General features: G+C 33.3%; 1 protein-coding gene across 4 annotated transcripts in view; it reads right to left on the reverse strand.

Moving 5' to 3' along the window:
• LOC140447289 (long-chain-fatty-acid--CoA ligase 6) overlaps nucleotides 1–12630 on the reverse strand; it is a 148358-nt gene that overhangs the window by 93493 nt on the left and 42235 nt on the right. Inside the window, exon 1 of one of the 4 annotated variants that reach the window (XM_072539868.1) lies at nucleotides 5713–5839. The exons of the other annotated variants lie outside the window; for them this stretch is intronic. Within the exon in view, the coding sequence (XP_072395969.1) occupies nucleotides 5713–5716 (4 nt within the window). The 5' untranslated portion in view covers nucleotides 5717–5839. Of the gene's footprint in view, nucleotides 1–5712; nucleotides 5840–12630 lie in introns of those variants that run through there. 4 annotated transcript variants of the gene reach the window in all.

The raw sequence follows: 12630 nt of genomic DNA on the forward strand, positions 1-12630 counted from the left end.
AACCCAAAAGGCCTTAAATAAGCTAAAAAATCACAAAGCGCCGGGTATGGACGAGATACCAGCAGAACTTCTGAAATATGGGGGAGACGCACTACATCGCCAAATCCACCAGCTAATAACGCATATATGATTAGAAGAAAGGATACCAGCACGATGGAAGGAAAACATAGTAGTGCCCATCCACAAAAAAGGGGACAAAACAAAATGCGCGAATTATAGAGGAATTTTACTCCTAAACATATAAAACCCTCTCAAACATCATTTTTAGTAGACTAATCCCTTATGCTGAAAATGTCCTAGGCGAATATCAAGCCGGTTTTAGGGCAAACAGATCAACTATTCACGCTGAGACAACTTCTAGAAAAGGGATGGGAGTATAACAGACCATGCACAATCTTTTCATAGATTTTCGACAGGCATATGATAGCGTAAAAAGAAGCCAAGTATGGAATGCCATGGCGGAGTTCTCAATACCAAAGAAACTCATTCGGATGACCAAAGTCTGTATGGAGGGTGGAATATCTAAAATACGTGTAAATAATAAACTGTCTGGCAGCTTTGAAATCAACAGTGGACTCAAACAGGGTGATGCGTTATCTCCACTACTGTTTAACCTTGTATAAAAGAAAGCCATGAGGTCGGCCGAAATAAAAACAGAATTGCTATCGGTTCAAGGTCCCAAGCTATTACTCGCATATGCAGATGACATAGATCTCGTTGGAGACTCGATCCTATCCACGAAAGACATCTTCAACAAGGTGGAAGGAGCAACAAGTGAAGCAGGGCTGAAGATTAATGAAGAGAAGACGAAATATATGTGTATAAATAGAACGACACGAAGAGACAGAATAGGACAAAATGTGACGGTCAACACCTTCAATTTCGAAAGAGTACAACGTTTTAAGTATCTGGGGGCCGTAATCACATACCGTGAGACAACGATGTTACTGAAGAAATAAAAGACAGAATCCAATCTGCAAACCGCTGTCTATTCGCACTGGATAAGCTCATAAAATCAAAAAATCTTACAAGAAGTTCAAAGATAAAAATCTATAAATCCATCGTCAGACCTGTAATAACATACGGATGCGAAACATGGACCATGACCAAAGCAAACGAAGAAAAGCTCAAACGCTTTGAACGAAAAATACTTAGAAACATTTTCGGACCTCACCATGACATCACCACAAACCAGTATAAGATCAGAACCAATATCGAATTAAAAGCACTCTACAATGACGCCGATATTGTCCAAGAAATTAAATCACAGCAACTAAGATGGGCAGGCCACGTGCACAGACTGCATAACGAGAGACTTGTAAAACTGGTATGAGAGGAGATTCCCACAGGCAAAAGACCACTCGGACGTCCCAGAATGCGATGGAGAGATAACATCCAAGCAGATCTCCGGAAATGAACATTCCATTTGACCCTAGGTTGATGGAAGACCGAACAAATTGGAAAAAAGTTGTACAATCAGCCAAGACCCACCCAGGGTTGTAGCGCTACGTGATGATGATGATAATAAAGATCAAAAGAGTTGTGCGACAGGGCTGTATATTGTCCCCATTATTGTTCAATGCATATTCAGAGCACATTATGAACCTAGCGCTAACGGACATAGACTAGGGAATACTTATAAACGGAGAACGATTGAACAACTTAAGATACGCTGATGATACTGTTATTTTTGCAGACAGTCTTGAAGGTCTGCAGACACTTGTCTTCAGGGTGGCAGAAGTAAGTAGCAGGTTTGGGTTTGATTTTAACATCAAAAAAACCAAATACATGGTTCTAAGCAGAAATAGGATACCACCTGGTCAATGACTATTTAACCAACAACCTATAACACAAATCACCAACTTTTGTTATCTGGGTGCAAACTTAAATGTACAGTGAAACCAATCAACGGAAATTAAGATAAGGATCGAGAAGGAAAGATCAGCTTTCGTCAAAATGAAAAAAATCTTTAACAGCCACGATATAAAATTAGAAATAAAAGTTCGTTTACTAAAAGGCTACGTATTCTTCGTTCTTTTATATGGCGTGGAGTCATAGACCTCAACTGAAGCATCACTAAAGAGATTCAAAGCATTTTAGATGTGGTGCTATAGACGCATGTTGAGCATTTCCTGGATAGACAGAGTGACCAACGAAGAAGTACTTCATAGAATGGGTAAAGAGCGCGAACTAGTCGTAACCATAAAACGTCGCAAACTAGAATACCTGGGCCATATAATGCGCAATAAACAAAGATATGACCTACTTCGGACCATACTTCAAGGTAAAGTGCATGGGAAAGAATATCCTGGCTGCATAACCTGCGAAAATGGTTTAACTGAACGACTACCGGACTTTTCAGGCAGCAGTCAACAAAGTCAGAATAGCCATGTTAGTGTCCAACATCCGTAACGGATAGGCACCATAAGAAGAAGAATCTGCGCATAGAAACCGTTACGAGAGTGTATAGGAGACAAATGGATAGGAACAAGAATGAAGGCGACAGCCTACTACAAGCACTGCATAAACGTTTACTTTTTATCTGGCGAAATAAGACCATGACCTGTGAATGGTCTCAAGGCGTGATATGACTGTTACATAAAAAAGGCTATCAGCACCAGTGTGACAACTACAGAGGTATAACCCTGTAACAACTGCTTACAAAATACTAGCAAATATTCTCTACGAAAGGCTAAAAGTTTACATAGTTGGAACATATCAGGCCGGATCTACTTCATAAAAATCAATAATTGACCAGATTCATTCAATAAAACAGATTCTCGAGGAAACATTCCAAGTGAGAAAATTCGCGATCCTTTGAGATAAGGGATGGAATCAGACAAGGGGATGGCTTGCCTCCTATTCAACATTGCCTTAGAAAAGGCAGTCCTAGACACACGAATTAGAGACGGCGGTAATATTTACAATAGATCGATACAAATCTTAACATACGCTGATGACATAATAGGGCATAGTAAGCGAGATGTTGAGCAATATTTTTTAGAATTAAAAACTGCAGCGAAACAGGTCGGTCTCGTCATCAACGAAAACAAAATTAAGTACATGTTGGTTACTAAGGATCCTATAGAAAATGAGGAACGAGAAATAACATTTGGAAGTCATATCTTTGAACTTATTAACAGCTTCACATACCTTGGCTCGCTGGTAACTACCACCAATAAAATAATCGAAGAAATTAAAAGACAAATGGGTAAATGACAAAAGACAAAAGGACTAATGGCTTCTGGGAATATTCGAGCGTGACATACTCCGCAAAATATTTGTAGCTATAAACGATCAAGGGCAGTGGCGCAAAAGATTTAATTTCGAATTATACCAACTCTTTAATGAACCAGATGTCGTAAAGTTCATTAAAACACAGCGACTTAGGTTGGCCGGGCACATAATACGAAAGCCTGACAACATGATTGGTAAAAAGTTGACGACAGGAACACCTATAGGAAGAAGAAGCAGAGGCCGTCCGAGAATTAGGTGGTTAGATGGAGTTAAGACCGACTTAGAGATACTAGAGATCAGAAGATAGCAACACATTGCCAGAAACCGAACAAAATGGCGACTAATCTTAGAACAGGCCAGAATCCACAGAGGATTTTTGAGCCAAAAATTATGATGATGTGAATTTTCTTTTTTAAGCACATGAAAAATGTTTTCACATATAAACATAAAAAATTAAACTATTACCGTCTTCATCAGAGACTTTTCCTAGAGTTACGGAAAAAAAATCCAAATGGCAATGAAAAAAATAAATTACAATTTTTATGTTTGATGAAAGAGGCATGTTACCTCCTATAAATTTGTATGAGTCTTCAAAGTTTCTTTAAAATCAGAGTATCTAAATAACTTATGAATCTGAGGACCTCAAAAAATCTCTTCCTTGATTTTGGCTTTACTTAATTTTGAGTATTTCTCTTTAAAATGTAACGATGGTAGTATTACTTTTTGAGGATCATCAAGCGGTGGATATTTCACTCCTTTTACTCCAGGCTTCTATGATATTCTTACAGGCCAATCCTTTACTTAATAATGCTGTTGTTTATGCCTACCGTCCTAATCGCATAGAAAATTACTTAACGAAACCAGGCTGAATTCCAGTTCTTCTTCTTCTTTAGGTTCCATGTTCTCGTCGTATGTTGGAAATCAATATGGCGATTATATCTTTATTTATAACTGTTCTTCTTTATCTACTGTCTTCTACCGAAGGGTGGTGACCATATGTTTCTCTGTTTTGTATTGCATGCATTATGTTTGCATGCTTCTGATTTTTGGAACCATTCTCTTAAGGTTTTCAGTCAGGATTTTAAACTGTAGCAGACTGCACTTATCGTTATGGAACACATTATTTATTCAGCTGTTCTCTTAACAACTGTTCCATTTTTTCTCATGATCTACAACGAAATTACTAACACAAGACTATTACTCATATGATCCCAGGAATCCATATGGAAAGAGAGGCCATATGGAAAGAATGCCAAAAGTACGATCGTTTAAGAAACTTTACAAAGAAATAGAACGAAAGAAGAGAACTAATACATAAGTGAATTTATGAAAAGGTAAAGGAGGAGATTAGTGAGACGCAGTTCGGGTTCCGAAATTGAATGGATATTTGCGATCAACATACTGATTCAACGATGTCGTGATGTAAATATTATCCTACACATGTACTTTGTTGACTATGAAAAAGCTTTCGATGGATTAAGGCATGAAAAATAGAAATAGAACAGTGCCACCGTACCGTTGCTGTCAGTAACACAACATTTAAATCTTCTAACATTAAAAATTTATTCTATGAAGCTATATCTGCTGTAACCATGGAAAAATAGAAAAACAGTTTCGTTTATTGAAGTCCCCAAGTATTTGTAACTTGATCTTTTTCAATTTGAATGCCGTTTATACTAATATATGCTGGTTGTGTCATGTTCTTACTGAAGACCATATACTTGGTTTTTTTGATATTGATACTTATGCCATAATTTTGTTGCCAAAATATTTATATTTGTAAGTAATCGTTGTAATTCTTCTACTGCTCTTGCAACTAGTACAGTGTCGTCTGCGTATCAAATATTATTTACAACCTCTCCATTGATTACGATTCCTTTTGCTTGCAAAAGGGTTTCCTGGCAGATGCTTTCACTATAAACATTAAATAGCAGCGGTGACAAAATGCATCCCTGTCGTACTCCTCTACGTATTTCTATTGCTTGTGATATATCATTTTCTATTTTGATGGTTAATAAGTGTGATTAATAGCTGTCAATCTTGTAAATCAGTTAACATTTAAAAAAGTTAGTGTACTATAATCTATATCTGTCAAAGTTTGTCTGTCTTATATTGTATCTTTAAGTTACTAGTCGGGCCCTAAACAAACGCGTGTTTCTAGCCTGTATTTGTTTACATTTTCAAATTTTCAGATTTATAGTAAAGAAGATCTGTTAGCCAAAGGCAGAATTCTTGGTTCAAAATCTACGTGATTGGTATCAATGCAGATCAATTGATTAGTTTAGAGCAGCAAGTTCAAAAATAAAAATAGCCATTACGATTGACAACCTTCGTAGGGAGACACACTCTAAGAAAAAGAAGAAGAAGGAGGAGAAGAAGAAGACGACGACGAAAAAAAAAAGAAGAAGAATTTTGTAGCATTTTTTTGCCGCCTACAATTACCGTGTATTAAAAAAAAATTTAATCCAAACTTACCCATTTGTATAATGAAAATCTTTCCTACGTACAAACTAACCACAAAAGATTAGAAGTGTAAATTAAATATGCCACAAGAAATCAATTTCAGAAGACTAAAGTAACGTTTCAAATGTTTCGAGTACGTATATTCGTTAAAACGCTATTAACAGGGCTGACCACTAATGTGTCTTAAATTACAGTTACTATATATTTTTAATAATTTTCACGTATAATTATCAATAGTACCCTAAAAGGTGATAACACATTATTTACTGCACAACATCTGAACTTTAAGACTCATTAAAAATAATAAATTAAAGCCGCTATATAATTTGCCTTCAAAACAACCCTGCTTATCTTCTATATTAAAGACAATATCGTATACTTCATTTATTACAAACTCGCGATAACGTCACAACTACAGATAATTCTTGATTATTTACTAATTCGCCTTCGATTGTTATTGGTTAGTTTGTATTTTTTGTGGTTTAATTAGTGCTAAATACAAAATATTTACCCATATAAGTAAAAAAACTTCCTATTTATTTATAAATAAAAGAATACTGAGTGACAAAAAAAGATAGACATCTATGTATGCTTATTACAATTAATTAATTTTTTACGTATCCACTTATCTCGCCAAGAACAACAAATTTTCAGGTTTTTTGGTGGCTGTGTGATTGTTTGGTGATAAATAGGTCAATTAAGTTAGTTTTTTACTCGATACAATAGTACTCGTATAGATGGTTTTGACAGTTAAAATGTGTAGTATGAGATATTACAAAAAGACTCTCATTTAGAAATTCTTCAATTATTTAGTCTTTTATCCGATCTAGTTAGAATCTATGGAGAGGGCATCACGTGACTAAAAACGACCTCACATCGGCCATATTGGTATGATCGTGTATAATTGTTTACGTTTATTGTTTTTAGAATATTTTTTAGTTTAAATACTTTTATAGTAACTCTAATATTATAGTATTTTTCATATAAAAATGCGTGCACGTCACAATTTATATAAAGTGACGTCACTTATATTTAAAATTTCCAGAACGTTAACCTTAGAGTTCAAATTTTCCTAACACAGCTAATAATATGAAACCCATACGGATCTGCTCGATCTTTCATAGGCGTCAACATGGTATAATAATCAGAAAAATGTAATCATCATTATATTGAGAATTTTAGAATTATATTGATTAAATAACCAAAAACTTTTGTTATTATTAATAATATAAATTTTATGAAATAACTCTTTAAGTCTAATATTCCACAAAATAATAATTTTAATTAAATATATTAGACAATTGTACGCAACTGATACGAGAATACTTCAAATTTTTTGACAGTTCAGCGTGTGGCAAAATTGTTTAAATTGTTGAAGCTTTTTTAGAGTAAGAATTTTATTTATGTTTTGCTTTCTTACACAATTTGATCATAATATATTATATATTAATAAATTCTATTTATAACTACATATTAAATTTATATTAATAGCTTCAAAAACTAATTATTGTTGTGTATTGTGATTGTGCTATGCCAAAACAACTAAATAGTCTGTAGAAAGCTGATAAGGTTTTATATAAAATAGATTATTTTGAACAAGAAATAATGGTGGGACATTTTTACTATTAATACTCTAAAAGAGGTAAGTTTAAAATTTAGAATATATAATTTTGTATTAAAATGTTTTCTTATGTATTTTAGTGTGCTGCAGTAATCTTAAAAATAAGTGTATTTACTGTTATATAATGGTTTGACAAATAGTTGACATTTTAAAAATTCCTCACTTACTAACTATTCTGATGTTTTGGCAACGCTGTGGGGTTCTGATGTCGTAAATATTGAATGACGTGCACGCATTTTTATATGAAAAATACTATAAGTATATTGTTATAGCATAATATTAGTTTCTTGTTCTCAAAATAGTTGCAGTAGCAGTAGCAATGTTGGCAAATCTTCAGGAATAACGTTTCTTAGTTTATTATACAAATATTATTTTCTTTGTATATTTATTTATTTATTTCAACGGTAGAACCATTTACAATAAAATACAACGAATAGTAAAAAGTAAAGATCATGTACAATAAACATCAAAACAATAACAAAGAAACAATAAAACAGTAAAAATTTGTATATTAAAACAGTATATCAAATCACAAAAGTTAAAAAATATCACATATCTAGATTAATAATTAGATTCTTAAGTTGCCTTTTGAAAATATTAATGTTTGGACAGAATGGATCCAATAGGAGGTCATTGCAAGAGCTGAGCATTCTCGACAAGGGAAAATGACAAGCATAATCTGTTCTATGAAAAGAAATAAAAAAGTACAGTGTGTCGAGTTCTATGTATTGTGTTTAAGTATACATTGGCTAATAACGGGGGACAATTAATAATGTTGTTTAGAATTTTAAACAAAAATAACATATCAGCTCTCAACCTGCGGTATTTCAATGTAGCAATGTTAAATTGAGACATTATTACAGAATAATCTATGAAATAATTTTCAGTATTTCTTACATCAATATGTGCTTTAAAAGCTAAAGATCTTAGATACTTCCGCTGAACGCTCTCCAATCCATCAATGTAGACTTGATGAAATGGGAATTAAACAAGAGAGCAGTATTAAGACCTGAGCGTACCAGAGAGCAATACAATAATTTGAATACAATAGGTAAGAGATCATGACTGTTACGATAAATAAAACCAAGATTACGAAATCCTGTTTCATTAATTTTTAAAAAAATGGCTTCTAAATGTCAATGCACAATCCAATAATACACCCAAATATCTAATCTCAGTAACTGAATCCAAAAGTACATCATTAAAACATATCTGTTAGTTATTAGATTATTTATACGACCAAATGAAATACAAAAACATTTAGTTGGATTTAAGCTTAAACAATTTTGTTTTGACCATAAACATATATTATTTACATCATCTTGCAAGAGATCTCTATCCGATTTATCATGTATACAACAAAATAACTTAAGATCATCAGCAAAAAGCAAAAAGTGTGAGTTTTTGATAGTCTTACCAATATCGTTAATGAACAAGTTAAAAAAACAAGGGACCAAAATGAGACCCTTGTGGGACACCAGAACAACAATGGAATTCTTGTGAAATATAATTTTTAATACAAACTTGCTGTGTACGTCCCATCAGAAAGCTGTTAATTCAATTAACAATGGGGTCACCAAAGCCAGATGCGTGAAATTTGTGGACCAAAAAGTTATGATTGACCTGGTCAATGGTCTTTAAGAAATCAATGTAAATGCTGTCGACCTGAATTTTATTCTCAAATGCACCCAACAAGTATTGACAAGATTTGTTGCTGTTGACTTCCCGTTAGGAAATCCATGTTGTTCATCAATAATAATGTTTCTGCAAGCCCAGGTGAGATTTATCGATATCATCTTATCAAGAAGTTTCATACATCTATAATTGTTAACACACTCATGATTGCCAGATTTATAGATAGGTGTAAGAAAACTATTTTTCCAATATTGTGGAAATACAGATGATGACAATGATAAATTAAAAATTTGCTGTAAAGGTTTACAAAAGGAAAAAATACAGTTCTTATTAAGTGTTGCAGGCATACCATCAGGCCCTGAAAAATATGTAGTTTTTAAACTCATAATCCCCTCGAAAACATCACTCAGACTAAATTTCAGAATCTGGAAATCCACACTATAGTCCAATTCAAAATTAGGTAAATTATACTCACTATCATTATATGTACCTGGAAAATAACTAGCAAATAGATGGACTATTTCATCACCATTGTGAGCTATTACATCCCCATCTTTATTAGACATTACATTACAATAAGCACTAGACCCACGTGTAGCACTAACATAATTCCAAAAAGAGCAAAATAAAAAGGAAACACTGACAGAGCTTCCAAAAATATATGGAACATGACTACGGAACACCCAAAGAAATATGGAGAATGATCAGGGGACAAATAAAAGAGATGGGTAGAAACATGGGTAGACTACTTTCAATCCCTATTTGTTAAAGGTGACGATAATGAACCACCAACACCAAAAGTGACGACAAATGAAGAAATAAATATTGAGGAGGAACAGGTAAAGGAAGCATTAAGGAATTAAAAAAAAGAACCAGGATCACCAGGAGAGGACATAATACCGAACGCACTTCTAAAGTACAGAGGACCAGATCTGACAAACAACTATTAAAACTAATCCAAAAAATAGTAGAACAAAAAGAGAATTCCTCAAGAATGGAGATCAAGCATCCTAATACCTCTTTTCAAAAAGGGAGACAAATCAAACCCGGAAAATTACAGAGAAATTAATTTATCAAACACAACACTAAAATTAACAACCAAAGTGATAACAAATAAACTGAATGAAATTAAAACACTAGCAGAAGAACAACAAGGTTTTAGGTCGGGAAGATCATGCACCGACGCTATATTTATAATGAGGCAAGTTCAAGAGAAATCATTAGAATATAACAAACCGACATATCTGTTTCGTGAACCTTAAGAAGGCATTTGACCAGGTTAAATTAAAGGACGTTATCCACTTATTGTACGGAAGAGAGATATCTCTAGGAATAATCAAAACGATCGAAAATATCTACCAACACAACACAATAAAAGTAAAAGAAGAGGAACTAACCGACCCTATTGAAGCTGGCAATGGGATAAGACAGGGAGATTCCCTGAGTCCTCTATTGTTCAATCTGATAATGGATGAAATAAATAATAGAAAATTTGATGGCAAGACACTATGGGACAGAACTAGAAGTACAAATATACGACGTAGATTCAAGGTGGAGAACATCAAGAATTGGGTAAAAAATAGAAGAGTTTAAAAAACAGACAGAGTCATGTCTACAAAAAGAAAAGAAAAGAAGAGAGGAGTGTTTTATATTATAAGGGTTATTTTGTACTAAATTTTAAGTTCTTTTTGGCATTAGTAGTGGATACTTATAGCCAAGAACACTCTTACTAATTGCAACATATTGATTGACTAAATTTTAAGTTATTATATCTATGCCATATTGTAATTCAAAGACAAATTTGTTTCCAACCAATAGCATCTCACTTCTCCTTACTTAAAGATAAACTAAACAAAGAAAGGAATAGATTAAAGAAAACGAATTGATCAGAAATAAACAAGAAACATGAGGCATATTTTGAATTAAATTGATTAATTTCATTGATTTTGATATCTAATCTCTCAACTTGCAAATCTTTGCAATCGAGATAGATATATAAATGTAAATAAAATAATTCGTAGATCGATTGTAATAAAATTAACCAGATGTGTTATAATATAACAAAACAACGTTTACCTATTATTTATTATAATACCTACGTATTCGCGTATCAGATTCTCTCTACTGATCCATAATTTGGTTATCGCACATTTATAACATATCGATTTAAACTAGCTGACTAGTTTCAGCGTAGTTTCATCCCGAATAATAAATATGTTTTGGAAGGTTTAATCAATATATTATTAGCATAGGGCTCTTTGTATTTCACGTTGGTAATAAAAACACATAAATATGGTAAAATTCCTCTACAAATTTTCTCTTTAAGGGTCTAATCAGACTATCGCTTTTCTTTTGATACGCTGTCGCTCCAGTAAATTAGTCTTAAAGTCGTGGAATATTATCATGCATGTTGCGTTTCCAGCCCGTACCGTTTAGTTTCCGAAAAATATAATTTAAATGGTTTTAAATGTGAACAATTCACACTGTCAGGAACGTATAGTATCAGACACCTTACGTTTCCGTTCAGTATATTCGAAAACAATATTTTACGGATGCTGACCGCTACGGAACGAGCCGAAACCTGTTGGTACGGATAATATGAATTAGTAGTCCGTCGTTCTCCCCTCATGCATTTAGGTATTTGATACAGAGTATTTAAAAATTTAATTTTCGAGGCTATTTTGTCATTTATGCATGTGTTTTCATTGCTTTGTGACAATTAAACACGGAAGTAATATACAATTAGGACTTTTGTACGGACGTGATACCTCTTCTTTTTAAAGATACTCTTTGGTTTGATATTTACAGTTTGGTAGTACAACTTAAAATGGATTTCGAAAAATTAATTGAACTCGTACGCGGTGAAGAAATTTTATATAACTACAATGATAAATGCTATTATGATGCAAATAAAAAAGACAATATTTGGAAAACCAAGAATACATCTTCACCGCACCAAACTGAAACGTTCTATGCATGAAAATTTGAACGCGCGATCCGATTGCTGTACTGGAAACGCTACCTACCGGAAACTATACGTGCATGATAATATGCCGCGACCTTTACTTGGCAAACAATAACGTTCTTGCTCCAGTACTGTTTCGATATCGATATAGTTTAATGACTATTTTACCGAAATCAGATCGAACTTAGAATAGAACAAAAAATAAATAGCAAAATTTAATATTTTTATTACTGCATTTTAATACGATGTTATTTAATTATTCATTCTAATTACTTATTTACTTTAAAAGTTTATTAAGTATATTCTTTTGATTCTATTCAGTATATTCTTATTTTCAAACTGGCTAACACATGGCAATCTGTTTTTAAGTTCAAAGAAATCCACTTGTTGTTAATTGTCTCGAATGCACAGAAAGCGCTACAAAATATCAAATTTCCATTTATTTAAAGTGCAATGTAATAGCGTTGTTTTATGGAGATGCACTTGTTCCACTAACCCATGGATTACCTAAGGAAAGTGGTCAGAGAGTTGGTGCCCATACCAAGGGAACACAGATCTAGAAGAGACATCGCGATGTAAACATCTCCAGTTTGACCAGAACGCATTCGTAAGTGCTTTTCTTTGTACAGACAACATTAATGAGTTACGCCAGGTATTTTTGTGATTAATTAATTGCTATATTCACAATAAAATATTGCATCTTTTTCGT

Source organism: Diabrotica undecimpunctata, chromosome 8, assembly GCF_040954645.1.
Source record: "Diabrotica undecimpunctata isolate CICGRU chromosome 8, icDiaUnde3, whole genome shotgun sequence".
NCBI lineage: Eukaryota > Metazoa > Arthropoda > Insecta > Coleoptera > Chrysomelidae > Diabrotica > Diabrotica undecimpunctata.